This window comes from Hemitrygon akajei, chromosome 16 (genome assembly GCF_048418815.1).
Source record: "Hemitrygon akajei chromosome 16, sHemAka1.3, whole genome shotgun sequence".
NCBI lineage: Eukaryota > Metazoa > Chordata > Chondrichthyes > Myliobatiformes > Dasyatidae > Hemitrygon > Hemitrygon akajei.
In genome coordinates, this window is record NC_133139.1 from 93,999,049 (window position 1) to 94,014,725 (window position 15,677).

At 38.6% G+C, this 15,677-nt stretch overlaps 1 protein-coding gene across 1 annotated transcript in view; it reads left to right on the plus strand.

Moving 5' to 3' along the window:
• LOC140740300 (complement C3-like) overlaps positions 1 to 15,677 on the plus strand; it is a 250,059-nt gene that overhangs the window by 12,664 nt on the left and 221,718 nt on the right. The window contains exon 5 of the mRNA XM_073069454.1: positions 14,820 to 14,914. Coding sequence (XP_072925555.1) covers positions 14,820 to 14,914 — 95 coding nt within the window. The remainder of the gene's footprint in view (positions 1 to 14,819; positions 14,915 to 15,677) is intronic.

Below are 15,677 nucleotides of genomic sequence, written 5' to 3' on the forward strand. Positions count from 1 at the left end.
TAAATTGGATTAAAACCCAAACAAAAAGTTAAAATGTGATAAGAAATGCATTATAGGAAGAAGACAAGAGAAAAAAAATGGCAAAATCTAAAAAAAAGCAAGAAATATTTTAGAGAAGAAACCACCATCTTAGTCACACAAAAAATGAAAAGGATATATATCAAACCGTTAAAAAAAAATTCACCTTCAAAGGGTTAATAATAATGACCAAAAATAAAGTACAGTGGTTAAAGTAAGTAAAATAAGAAGATTAGTACATCGGAAAAAAAAACTTTAATTAAAATATAAAATATAGAATAAACCTACACCAATTGCCAGAAACAAAATCTGGTTTTGGAAACAAAAACTATCTTGTAATGATCAAAATCATTCATTTATTAGAGACGAAAATCCGAAGCAGTAGGGTAGTTCTCATCCAGAAAGCTTCGAGCTTCAGATGTGGAGAGAAAAACACATCATGGTGCATTCAGAGGCAAGATTCTAAGCTTCGCAGGGTATAAAAGCGCTGGTTTTAGATTTTTCTCATAACATTCGGACATCAGAGGTTTAAAAAGAAGCCTTGCCTTCATTACTTCTGGGCTAAAATCCTCCACTAATCTAAACTCGAAATCTTTGAATTTAGCCATCCCTAAACGCCGAGCCACACGAATAAGTTGCTCTTTGACATGCACATAATGAAATCGAACAATTACAACAGGTGGTTTAGATGAAGAACTCAATGATCGGCGCATAAATCTGTGGGCGCGATCAAGTAACGGAGGACTGTCTGGGAATACAGAAGGGAAAGCATCCTATAAAAGTTGAGCAAAATACTTTGAGGGGTCCCCTTGTTCGATACCTTCCAGGAGACCAAGTATGCGTAAGTTCTGTCTTCTGGACCGATTTTTAAAGTTGACACTCTTGGCTTTAAGTGTTTCCACCTGTTTAATCATCGAAGATCTTTTCTGCTCCAGTTTTTCAATTATCAAGTCTCGCTTCCGAGCGTCCTCTTGCAAAGTTGCAATTAGCGCTTGCTGCTGGTTAACTACTGAATCAGTCTTATCCATATAATCCTGAAAAGCCTTTATATCTTGTTTGAAAATTTGTCGTTGTTCTTCAAATTTTTCATTTAAAACCTCCAATAACATTTCATAAGTCAATTCAGTGCACTTAGGATCGATCTTTTTTTTCTTTCCGTTACCATTAGAATCTTTCCCAGGGTCTCACCCTTTAGATCTCAAAGCCATTTCTGTGCTCATTTCTTCAAAATTCACAGTACACTCTTAAAGATAAGTCCAAAAAAGTAGCAAGAATCTTTTGGTGTAGGTAAAAGTAAGTTAAATAAGGGTGATCATAGGTTAAGAAAAGTAAAGGTTATGGAGCGAATCTGAAACAGCACTCACTCCATGAGCGTCTCCTGGTGACCTCCCATTGCACTCTCTTCCAGGGAAAGTAGGACCTTTACAGAAAAAAACCAGTTGCACTTGAAGTGGAGGGGGGCTAATATCGTAGTGGGAAGGATTGCTAATGCTGCACAGTGGGGTTTAAATTACAGTTATAGAGGGATGGGAACCAGAGTGCCAGAACAGTTCGTGGAGATGTTGTGAAGGCAGATGTTCTCAGACGAAGTCAGAAATCAAAAGGTTGAACATGGTGCGACTGGTGTCCTGAGCCGCATATATTTCAATGCAAGAAGTATTGTAGGAAAGGCAGATGAACTCAGGGCATGAATCAACATCCAGAAATATAATATTGTAATCATTAGTGAGACTTGGTTGCAGGAGGGGCAGGACTGGCTGCTCAATATTCCGGCATTCCATTGTTCCAGATGTGACAGAGTGAAAAGGGTTAAAGGAGAAGGGGTGGTATTACTAGTCGGGGAAAATATCACGGCTGTGCTTCATCAGGACAGGCTGGAGAACTTGTCTAGTAAGGCCTTATGCATGAATCTGACAAATATGAAAGGTATGACCACATTAATGTGGCTAAATTATAAACCACCCAACAGTCCGTGGGATTTAAAGGAACAAATTTGTAGAGAGATTGCAGACTGTTGCAGGAAACATAAGATTGTTATAGTAGGTGATTTTACTTTCCACATATTGACTGGGAATCCCATACTGTAAAAGGACTAGATGGGATAGAGTTTATCAAATGTGTTCAGGAAAGTTTTCTTCATCAGTATGTAGAAGTCCCAGTTAGAGAGCACACGATACTGGATCTGCTATTAGGGAATGCGACAGACAGCTGACAGAAGTTTGTGTAGGGGAACACTTTGCATCTAGTGACTACAGTGACATTAGTTTCAAAGTCTGGTCCATGGATTGAGATTCTAACTTGGAAAAAGGCCAATTTTGATGGTATCAGAAATGATCTGGCAAGTGTGGATTGGGACAGTCTGTTTACTGGCAAAGGTGCATTTGGTAAGTAGGAGGCCTTCAAAAACAAAATTTTTGAGAGTACAATGTTTTTATGTGCCTGTCAGAATAAAAGGTAAAGATAACAAGTGTAGGGAACCTTGATTTTCAAGAGATTTTGAGGCCCTGGTTAAGAGAAAAAAGGAGGTGCAAAGTAGGTATAGGCAGGTAGGAACAAATGAGGTGCTAATGGATATAAGAAATGCCAGAGGAACTTAAAAACAAAATCAGGAGGGCTAAAAGAAGGCATGAAGTTGCTCAAGCAGACAAGGTGAAGGAGAATGTAAGGGATTCAAGAGGTATGTTAAGAGCTAGGGGTACTCTGGAAGATCAGAATGGTAATCCATATGCAGAGTCGAAACAGATGGGGGAGTTCTTAAATATATTTTTTTGCATTTGGATTTCCTTGGGAGTTGGACACAAAGTCTGTAGAAGTGAGGAAAAGTGGCATCAACTTCATGGACCCTGTAGAGATTACAGAGGAGGAGGTGTTTGCTATCCTGAGGCAAATGAGGGTGAATAAATCCCAATAGACCAACAAGGTAACACGAGTGAATCTGCAGATGCTGGAAGTAAATAAAAACACAAAATGCTGGCAGAACTCAGCAGGCCAGACAGCATCTATGGGAGGAGGTAGTGACGACATTTCAGGCCGAAACTCTTCATCAGGACTGATGAGGTGTTCCCTCAGACCCAATGGGAGACAAGCAGAGATATTTAAATAATCCTTGAGACAGGAGAGGTACCAGAGGATCGAAGGATAGCCAATATTGTGTTCTGCTGTTTAAAAAACGATCTAAACATAACCCAGAAAATTATTGGCCAGTGAGTCTGACATCAATTGTGAGAAAGTAATTGGAAGGTATTCTAAGGGATCAGATATATAAGTATTTGGATAGACATAAGACCATAAGATATAGGAGCAGAATTAGGCCATTTGGCTCATCAAGTCTGCTCTGCCATTCAATCATGGGCTGATCCACTTCATCCAGTCATCCTCCACTCCCCTGATTTCACCCCATACCCTTTGATGTCCTAGCTAATCAAGAACCTATCTATCTCTGCCTTAAATGCACCCAATGACTTGGCCTCCACAGCCACTCAAGGCAACAAATTCCACAGATTTATCACCCTCTGACTAAAGTAATTTCATGGACTGATTAAGGATGGTCAACAAGGCTTCGTGTGGGTTAGGTTATACTGACCAAACTTATAGAGTTTTTCAAGGAAATTACCAGGAAAGTGGATAAAGGCAAAGCAGTAGATGTTGTCTATGTGGGCATTAGGCAAGGCATTTGACAATATCCGGCATTGGAGGTTGGTCAAGAAGGTTTGGACGCTCAGCATTCAAGATGAGGTAGTGAATTAGATTTGATGTTAACTTTGTGGGAGAGGCCAGAGATTGGTAGTAGTTGATTGATTCTCTGACTGGAGGCCTGTGACTAGAGGTGTGCCTCAGGAATCTATTCTGGAACCCCTACTCTTCGTGATTTTTATAAATGACCTAGATGAGGAAGTGGAGGGAGGGGTTAGTAAATTTGCTGATGACACAAAGGTTGGGGGTGTCAGGGCTATCAGAAGTAACAGCAGGACATTGATAAATTGCAAAACTGGGCTGAGAAGTGGCAGATGGAGTTCAACCCAAATAGTTGTGAGGTGGTTCATTTTGGTAGGTCAAATATGATGGCAGAATATCACATTAATGGCAAGACTCTTGGGAGCTTGGAGGATTAGAGGGATCTTGGGGTCCGAGTCCATAGGAGACTCAAAGCTGCTACATAGGTTGACTCTGTGGTTAAGAAGGCATATGGTGCATTGGCCTTCACCAACCGTAGGATTATGTTTAAGAGCCGAGAGGTAATGTTGCTGCTATATAGGACCCTGGTCAGACCCCACTTGGAGACTTGTGCTGTCAGGAGCAGGGACAGGAATGGACCAAAGTGCAGGATGCAGGCACTGAAGTACTAGGGGTAGGACAGGAGGGGCTTGCCATGGCATGCAAGAGGTGATGCTGGGGTTCAGGCAGACAGAGAGTCTTAGTTGGGCAGGCAGAGCAGCATTCCAGAGTCAGGCGAGGCAGGAGGATCCCAGAGGTCGGGTAGGAGGTGGGGCCTTGAGATACATGGCTTGGCTGGAGGAGAGCCCCCCCCCCCCTCCCGGGCGGGCCGCATAAATCCCGGGTAGGACCGCCTCCCAGGCGGAAACACGGAGGCCTGGGCAAGATGCAGACTCCTAGGCAGGTGCGGGGCACAACCCATCAGAAGCGGGGAGGGGGGAGAGAAAGGGGCAGAACGCCCCGCCGGGCAGCAGCAGTCTGGCCGGACCTGCCTAACGGAGGCAAAGGGGTAGAACGGGGATTAGGTCCAGGATGACCAGCACGACACCCATGATCCCCAGGTAACTCAGGAAAGGCAGGCAGACAGCACGACAGCGTGAGCAAGGCAAGACGGGCAGATCAGCGGGACCAGCGCATGCGAGAAAAAGCAGGGGAACAAGACCAACCTGGACAGAACAAGGTTGGAACCTGGGCAGGGTAAACAGGATGCGGAGCAGGTCAGAACCTGGGCAGGGTAAACAGGATGCGGAACAGGTCAGAACCTGGGCAGGGTAAACAGGATATGGAGCAGGATACGGAACAAAACGACCACCCGCCTGGTCTCAGTCCCAAGGCCCCTTATAAATGCCTGCAGCTGAATTGGCCACAGGTGTACCTCCTTAAGCCAGGAGGATCCTAACTGACTCAAGGGTGATGGGAGGGACAGCTGCAAGACCTGGAGTCCAGAGTCCACGGACCAATCAAGACCCGGAATGCGGGCTCTGGACCGGACCGGACCCCGACATGTGCTGATTTCTGGTCGCCTCACTACAGGAAGGACGTGGAAACCATAGAAAGCCTGCAGAGTAGACTTACAAGGATGTTGCCTGGATTGGGGAACATCCCTAATAAGAACATAAGAAATAGGCCAGGAGTAGGCCATTCAGCCCATCGAACCATTCAATAAGATCAAGGCTGATCTGTTCATAAACTCAGCTCCATTTACCTGCCTTTTCCTCATAACCCTTAATTCCCCTACTATGTATAAACCTATCTAACTGTATCTTAAATATATTTAACGAAGAAGCCTCAACTGCTTCCTTGGGCAGAGAATTCCACAGATTCACCACTCTCTGGGAAAAACAGTTTCTGCTCATCTCTGTCCTAAATCTTCTGCCCTGAATCTTGAGGCAATATCCCCTAGTTCTAGTCTCCCCTACCAATGAAAACAACTTTCCTACTTCTATTTTATCTATCCCTTTCAAAATTTTGTATGTTTCTGTAAGATCCCCTCTCATTCTTCTGAATTCCAGAGAGTATTGTCCCAGGTAACTCAATCTCTCCTCCTAGGTTAACCCCTTCATCCTTGGAATCAACCTGGTGAATCTCCTCTGCACTGCCTCCAAAGCCAGTATATCCTTCCTCAAGTATGGAGACCAGAACTACACATAGTACACCAGGTGCAGCCTCACCAGTACTCTGTATAGTTGCAACATGACCTCCCTGCTCTAGAATTCAATCCCTCTAGCAATGAAGGCCAACATTCTGTTTGCCTTCTTAATAACCTGTTATCATAAGAATAGGTTGAATGAACTCGTCCTTTTCTCCTTGGAGCGATGGAGGATGAGAAGTGACCTGATAGAGGTGTATAAGATAATGAGAGGCGTTGATCGTGTGGATAGTCAGAGGCTTTTTCCCAGGCCTGAAATGGCTAGCACGAGAGGGCACAGTTTTCATTTTCACTTTTAGTATCTTTTTATTGGTACATAATCTTCTACAGCTATAACATGATACAAAACTTCAACAGATTAATATGTATACAATTAATAAAGCTGAAGAAAAAAGCTGATCATAAAATATAAAAATAGGAAAAGAAATTATATATATATAGGAAAAAGAAGGAAAAAAAAGAACCCCATCTAACTAGGAAAATAAAACCATTAGGAATCAACTCCCCGGAACAATACGTTTGACCATCATCTAAATATTAAAAAAAGTCATCAACCGCCATTTCATATTTATTAAAAAAAATAAAATTGGAAGGAAATCATATAGCTTAATTCAAATTAAATGATAACATTTGGCAAAAGAACCCCATCTTCTCTCAAAATCGAATCGAGGATCAAACGTTCTACTTCTAATTTTTTCCAAACTAAGACATAACATTACTTGAGAAAACCATTCAATTAATAGAGGGGAAGAAATATCTTTCCACATTAATAAAATAGCTCTTCTTGCCAGTAGTGTAACAAATGCAATTACATGTTGATCTGAAGATGAGATACCCTGAATATGATGCAGAACTATTCCAAATAGAACAGTCAATCTATTAGGTTATAAATTAATTTTCAGAGCTTTAGAAATTGTAGAAAATAAAGATTTCCAAAACAATTCTAATGAAGAACATGACAGAACATATGTGACAAAGTAGCTACTTCAGTTTTACATCTATCGCAGTAGTTGTCTATACTAGGAAATATTTTAGATAGTCTCTCCTTTGTTAAATAACAATGGTGAACAATTTTAAATTAAATTAAACAATGGTTGGCACGTACAGAAGACAAATTTACATTTTTCAAAACTCGAAGCCAATCTTCATTAACAAAGGTCATATTAAGTTCTCTCTCCCAATCTTGTTTAATCTTTAGTGATAGGTTCTCTTTTTGTAACAAAAATAAATTATAAATTCTGCTAATGGAACCTTTCACTAAGGGGATTCAATTTTAAAATGGTATCCAACAAATCAGATTCTTGTAAATATGGAAACCTAGGTAAATATTGCTGTAAAAAATGTCTAATCTGAAAATATTGCAAAAAAGTGTGTGAGCGAGAGCAAATTTATTAAGTAACTCTTCAAAAGTCATCAATCAACCATCACAAAATAAATCTGTAAAAGGATAGATTCCTTTATTTTTCCATAGAAGAAAAATGGGGTCAGTTGTTGAAGGTTTAAATGAAAAGTTTCGATATAAAAAACTAGACAACTTAAATTGTTTAAAATTTTAAAAATTATGAAACTGAACCCAAATCCATAGGGATTGTTTAATAACCAGATAGAGATTTAAATTTGGAATTTTAGAGAACTGTAAAGGTAATGGAGCTCCTAAAATTGAAGTTAAATGAAATTATTTAACAGCTTTTAATTCCAAATCAACCCATAATGGTTTTTGGTTCTTATCAAGCCAATATAACCAAAAACATAATTGTCTAATATTCACAGCCCAATAATACAGTCTTAAACTAGGAAGTGCAAGTCCACCATCTTTTTTAGATTTTTGTAAATAAATTATACTTATTAATACTTATTAATTCTTGGTTTCTTATTGTTCCAAATAAAGGAAGAAATAAGAGAGTCAATTAGATTAAAAAAAAATTTTAGTTAAAAAGATAGGTATATTTTGGAAAATATATAAAAATCTAGGTAAAATCATCATTTTCACAGCATGAATATGACCTATTAAAGAAAAAGTAAGTGGATTCCATCTAGAAAATAGTTGTTTCATGGAGTCCATTAAAGGAACTATATTCGCTTTATAGAGATCTTTATTTTTTTTAGTAATTATAATACTTAAATATCTAAATGTATTAATAATTCTAAAAGGAATATTATTATATATACTAACAGGGACATTTAATGGAAACAATTCACTTTTATTCAAGTTAAGTTTATATCCTGTAAATTTACCAAAATCTTTAAGTGTTTCCAAAGGATTAGTAATTGATTCCTCAAGATTTGAAATAAAAACCAAAAGATCATCTACATAAAGAGAAATCTTATGTATGGTTCCATTCATAGAGATACCATGAATATTTTTAGGTTCACGCAGTGTTATAGCTAATGGCTCCAATACAAGATTAAATAATAAAGGACTTAACGGACATCCCTGTCTAGTGCCACGAGAAAGTGAGAAAAAAGAAGACCTGCAGTTATTAGTAATGACCATGGCAACAAGATTCTTATAAATTATTTGAATCCATCTATTGAAATTATTATGAAAACCAAATTTTTCTAATACTTTAAACAAATATGGCCACTCAACTCTATCAAATGCCTTTTCTGCATCGAGAGAGATAACACATTGAGGTTGCTTAGATAATGATGAATATATAATGTTCATCAATCTCCGAATAACAGCCTTTAATAAAGGCCGTTTGATCCACAGAAATGATTTTAGTTAAAATATTTTCCAAGCGATTAGCCATTATTTTAAAGAGAATTTTTACATCCACATTTAATAGCGAAATAGGTCTATATGATGAACATTCAACAGGATCTTTATCTTTTTTAAGAATTAAGGAAATAGATGCTTCATAAAAAGAAGAAAGTAAATTACCCTTCTCAAAGGATTCATGAAATATTTCCAAAAGATACGGAGAAAGTAATCTTTCAAATTTTTTGTAAAATCTCACTGAATAACCATCAAGTCCAGGAGCTTTACTTGATTGCATTGATAAAATAGCTTTCTGAATTTCATGCTCAGTAATTGGAGCATCAAGCATCTGTTGATCTTCAACAGAAATTTGTGGAAATTTAATCTTATGTAAAAAAGCCTTCATTTTGGAAGAATCAGTAGGAAATTGAGATCTATAAAGATCAGAGTAAAAATCTTGAAAAGTATTATTAATGTCCTCATGATTACTTGCTATATCTCCATTATTTTTATGAATCTTTAAGATTTGTCTTTTAGCTCCAGCTGCTCTTAATTGAGAAGCTCAGAGCTTATTTTTATCCCCAAAAATATAAAATTGACTTTTCAATTTAAGCAAATATCCTTCAATAGGATATGTTAGTAATAAATTATACTGTGATTGTAATTCTACTCTTCTTTTAAATGAAACAACATTTGGAGAGATTGCATTGATGTTATCTAATACTTTAATTTGTTTAGAGATTTTATTTAATTCCATTCTTGTTTGTTTCTTTAGTTTAGCTGTATACAAAATAATTTGACTGCATATATAAGCTTTTAATGTATCCCAAATTACTAACTTAGAGATGTTTCCTATATTATTAAAGAGAAAAAATTCTTTTATCTGAGCTTCGATAAACTCAACAAATTCTGAACTTTGTAATAAATGTTCTGGAAAACACCAAAATGGTCTGGTAAAAACAACATCTTTCAGTTCAAATATTAAGTTTAAAGGAGCATGAGCAGAAATAGCGATCTCATCATACTCAGATTTCTGAACATTGAATAAAAGTCAAGGGTCAACTATAAAATAGTCGATTCTCAAATATTTATTATTAACCTGTGAGAAAAAAGAGTATTCTCTATCACTAGGGTGCCTCCAGACTTCAATTAAACCGTAATCTATTAAAAAGGAATTAATAAGTGATGCAGAATGACTAGGGAGTTGATATTTGGATGATGACTTATCCATTAAAGGATTTAGACAAGTATTAAAATCACCACCCTTTAATAACGTATATTCTTTTAAATCAGGTAATAGAGCAAAAACAGTTTTAAAAAATGAGGGATCATCAATATTTGGTCCATAAATATTAACCAAAACCATTTTCCTATTACAAATTATTCCTTTAACAATCAAAAATCTACCATTAATATCAGCAATAATATCCTCCTGATTAAAAGGAATATTGGAATCAATAAAAATAGAGACACCTCTAGTTTTACTCCAGGAGTTTGCATGAAACTGAGGATCCTTCCAAAATTTTAAAAATTGATTTTTATCACATATCCTGATATGCGTCTCTTGAGCAAAGATTATATCAGGCTGGAATCGGTTAATAACTTTAAATGTTTCCTTACGCTTAATAGGACGATTCCAACCGCGAACATTCCAAGTTAAAACATTTAACTGTTTAGATATCATCATGGAACTTTGTATCTAAAAAGAATAGTTAGACGCATGTCAGGATAGGGTAGTCGAAAATGGCAGAGATGAACAGCAATAAAAATAATTGGCGTATGCTCCGGGATTCCATAATGGGGAAAAAAAGAAAAAAAAATCCCCCCCAATCTACAAAGCCCAGAAACAAGTCGATATCAATCGACGCAAACCCCAAGAAAAACACAGATGCAAATGTAATCTCCGCCTACCTAAGTAAAAAAAAAGAAAGAAAAAAATCTCTGTCTCCCTCTACCGAACATAAAACTCAATACAGTCGACATATATCTCAATATAATTAACTTGGAAGGAAAGTGCTTTTTTTGTAAAACAAAATTACCTTCAATTGAAAGTAACCTTCATAACATTAGATAAGGGAATAAAAACACGTCCAAAACAATTCTTGAAATATTTGCACAGAAGAAAAACAGTTGCCATTTTTAAATTATCCAGTCTATCTTTAAAACATAAAGAAATCCAAATAATTACTTTAAAAAATCTTTACAAAAGTATACGAAACAAAAAAACAATTAATTCATTTAAATGCTGCAGAAAAAAATTCTAAATGTTTCAAACTTATTACAGTCTATCAACAGTTCTCCCTCTATGTCTTCTGAAATTGAAGCCATCCAAACCAGTCTTTTTCAGAGATAAAAATGTATTTTAAAGTAAAGACTTCTGTAACCATCAGATCTTCCAATCTCATCACTCTTTAAACCGCGAGAGAATCAAGCCATTATAATTTCTCTTTTAGTTAAGTTATCTCAAAGCTGATATTGCTGATTTGAGATTCTAGTCTCTTTACCCAGGGGGGTTCTTCCAAGAATTAGTCAGCTTTCCATTTTTGGGCTTTCCATTGCTCGGGTCCGGATTTCTTTGGGCACTTCTGAGTGTAGCCATAATTATAACTATTATTCTACAGATCCGACTGAACAAAGTTGAAATTTCAAAGTTTAAGTCAGAAAAGGGAGAGATTAAAGGCAGACAAGAAGCGACTGTGTCTTGCATGTCCATAACTGGGAGGTGGAGTCCGAAAGGGCATAATTTTAAGGTGCTTGGAAGTAGATACAAAGGAGATGTCAGGGGTAGGTTTTTTTCACAGAGAGTGGTGAGCACGTGGAATGGGCTGCCAGCGGCGGTGGTGGAGGCAGAAATGATAGGGTCTTTTAAGAGACTTTTGGATAGGTACATTGAGTTTAGAAAAATAGAGGGCTATGGGTAAGTCTAGATAGTTGTAAGGTAAGGATATGTTTGGCACAGCTTTGTGGGCCAAAGGGCCTGTATTGTGCTGTAGGTTTTCTTTGTTTCTATATCTATGTTTCAGTGTTTCTAATGGTGTGCCACAGGGATCAGTGCTGGGTCCATTCCTGTTTTTTCATCTTTATCAATGATCTGGATAATAGTGTGGTTAACTGGACAAGATTGGTGGTGTATTAAACAGTGAGGAAGGCTATAATGGCTTGCAGAGGGATCTACATCATTTGGAAAAATGGCAGATGGAATTTAATGCAGACAAATATGAGGTTTTTTATTTTGATTGGACCAGCCAAGGTAAGTCTTAGGCAGTGAATGGTAGGACACTGAGATGCATAGTAGAATAAAGGGATCTGGGAATATAGGTCCATAATTCATTGAAGGTAGCCTCAAGGGTTAATAGGGTTGTAAAGAAAGCATTGGCCTTCATACATTAATGTATTGATACAGGAGATGCGATGTTATGTTGAAGTTGTATAAGATGTTGGTGAGGTCTAATTTGGAGTATTGTGTGCAGTTTTGGTCACTTACCTACAGCAAAGATGTAGACAAGTTTGAAAGAATACAGAGAAAATTTATGATGATGTTGTCTGGTCTGGTGGACTCAAGTTATAATGAAAGATTGAATAGATTAGGACTGTATTCCTTGGAATGTAGAAGATTGAGAGGAGTTTTGATAGATATATAAAAATTGTGACAGGTATAGATAGGGTAAATGCAAGTTGATTTTTTTTCCCACTGAGGTTGGGTGGGACTAACACAAGAGTTCATAGGTTAAGTCAAGTCAAGTCAACTTTTATTGTCATTTCGATCATAACTGCTGGTACAGTGCATAGTAAAAATGAGACAACGTTTTTCAGGACCATGGTTTACATGACACAGTAAAAAAACTAGACTGAACTACATAATCAAAAAAACACAGAGAAAGCTATACTAGACTACAGACCTACACTGGACTGCATAAAGTGCACAAAAACAGTACCAGCATTACAATAAATAATAAACAGGACAGTAGGGCAAGGTGTCAGTCCAGGCTTTGGGTATTGAGGAGTCTGATAGCTTGGGAGAAGAAACTGTTATATAGTCTGGTCATAAGAGCCTGAATGCTTCGGAGCCTTTTCCCAGATGGCAGGAGAGAGAAGAGATTGTATGACGGGTGCATGGGGTCCTTCATAATGCTGTTTCCTTTGCGGATGCAGCGTGTAGTGTAAATGTCCGTGATGGCGGGAAGAGAGACCCCTATGATCTTCTCAGCTGACCTCACTATCCGCTGCAGGGTCTTGCAATCCGAGATGGTGCAATTTCCGAACCAAGCAGTGATGCAGTTTCTCAGGACGCTCTCAATACAACCCCTGTAGAATGTGATGAGGATGGGGGGTGGGAGACGGACTTTTCTCAGCCTTCGCAAAAAGTAGAGACGCTGCTGGGCTTTCTTTGCTATGGAGCTGGTGTTGAGGGACCAGGTGAGATTCTCCATCAGGTGAACACCAAGAAATTTGGTGCTCTTTACAATCTCTACCGAGGAGCCGTCGATGTTCAGCGGGGAGTGGTTGCTCCGTGCCCTCCTGAAGTCAACAACCATCTCTTTTGTTTTGTTCACATTAAGAGACAGTTTGTTGGCTCTGCGAGGGAGAAAGGTGAAAAGTTTAAAGGGAACATAAGAGGAAACTTCTTCACTCAGCGGGTCATGAGAGTGTGGAATGAGCTGCCAGTACATGGTGCATGTGTGGTGGATTTCAACTGTTAAGAGAGGTTTGGATAGGTGCATGGATGGTAGGGTTTTGGAGAGCTATAATACCAGTGCAGGTCAATATGAGTAAGCAGTCTAAATGACACAAAGGTTGGAGGTGTTGTGGATAGTGTGGAGGGCTGTCAGAGGTTACAGTGAGACATTGATAGGATGCAAAACTGGGCTGAGAAGTGGCAGATAGAGTTCAACCCAGGTAAGTGTGAAGTGGTTCATTTTGGTAGGTCAAATATGATGGCAAAATACAGTATAGTATTAATGGTAAGACTCTTGGCAGTGTAGAGAATCAGAGGGATCTTGGGGTCTGAGTCCACAGGACACTCAAAGCAGCTGTTGACTCTGTGGTTAAGAAGGCATAAGGTGTATTGGCCTTCATTAATCATGGAATTGAATTTAGGAGCAGAGAGGTAATGTTGCAGCTATATAGGACCCTGGTCAGAAACCACTTGGAGTACTGTGCTCAGTTCTGGTCGCCTCACTACAGGAAGGATGTGGAAGCCATAGAAAGGGTGCAGAGGAGACTTACATGGATGTTGCCTGGATTGGGGAGCATGCCTTACGAAAACAGGTTGAGTGAACTCGGCCTTTTCTCCTTGGAGCAACAGGGGATGAGAGGTGACCTGATAGAGGTGTATAAGATGATGAGAGGCATTGATTGTGTGGATAGTTGGAGACCTTTTCCCAGGGCTGAAATGGTTGCCACAAGAGAACACAGGTTTAAGGTGCTGGGGAGTAGGTACAGAGGAGATGTCAGGGGTAAGTTTTTTACTCAGAGAGTGGTGAGTGCGTGGAATGGGCTGCCGGCAACGGTGGTAGAGGCAGATACGATGGAGTCTTTTAAGAGACTTTTGGATAGATACGGTGGGCTTAGAAAAATAAAGGGCTACGGGTAAGCCTAGTAATTTCTAAGGTAGGGACATGTTCGGCACAACTTCGTGAGTTGAAGGGCCTGTATTGTGCTGTAGGTTTTCTATGTTTCTATCTCCAGGTTAGTAGTTTTCTCTGCTAGACTGAGGTCAGGAGAAACGTGCAGAGTCATTATAAATGTCCAAATCTGAAGTAAGTGCATAACTGGAATACTGGGGAAATCAAGCTATTGAGCCTGGAAAGTGGACAAGTTTATATCATCATTGATTTGTTTGAATGAGACTGAAGGCCAAAGGGGTAATCTCCTCCATTGCTGTTTCTGTTTCTTAAGTTCTCAGGGTTGTTAGGGTTTTAGAAACTTAACATGAGTATTGGAAATCCTCCGTGTTGCCCAATGCCACTCCCCCCTCCTCTCTTTTCCCAAAGTGATTTGTAGTCCAATTGATTATCTTTTGAGATGTGAGATGACAGGAATGCATAAGGTGTGCACACATCTTTGAGCTGACAAAGCCTTGGACTTTGCATGCCCCAAACAAACGCTGCCAGGCGACCTTGCAAAATACTGACCTCTGCAGCTTCTCAATTGTGTGAATCATCACTTTAATATGTGATTGTAGGATTGATATAATTAATACTCCAATTTATCTCTGACATTTAATTCTATTTTCAGAATCCACAAGATATTGTCGTAGAACGGAAAGAAGTCATTGTAAAAGATTCCACTGGAATTACTGGAAGCATCTATAACATACCAGAGATTGTGAAGTATTTACAAATTCTTGCCATGGAGATTACTGTCAGAGCGCTTGGGGCTTTGTTTATTAAAGCTTAAAAAGAATTAAAGAAGATCTGAATGAAACTCAGATTGGGGAGGCATGGTGTAACACCTGCAGGTCATGGAAATCTGAGATAAACCTCCATCTGCAGGAATCATACTGTCATTGGGTAGCATCAAATTCTGATTGGATTTGGGAAGGCATTTCATATTATTAAAGAATCTAGAACTGGGGGCATATTTTCAGGATAAGGTATTGTCTGTTTAAATGGAAATCAGGAAGAATTTCTTCTCATTTCAATTTCTTAACCTCAGAACTCTGGGAACGGAATCAGTATATTCTTGCAGGTTTGGATGAATTTTAGCTCCATAGCAATGTCTAGCATGGACTGCCAAGATCAGATCTGTTACAATCTTATTAAATGATAGACAAGGCAATAGCTGCATAGCAGACTCTTATTTCTTATACTTGGGGGGGGGGCGAATTCAGCACTAAAAATCAGTACAAACAGAAACAAAATCAGTACCAATATCACACACCCATCCAGTAATGATGCAGATGGTTTCTGATGTTTGCTACTGATTTTTGTTCTTCTGACCCCAGTGTGATGAGAAAATCTGTTGACTCATTTTCTGGATGTGGGAATTTTAGGACAAGTAATCAAGTTGTGTCTCCGTACTTTTAGTTCCAAGTTTGAATCCTACCACAATTAAATGTAATTTCTAAAATAAATCTTGGATTAAACAGCTAAC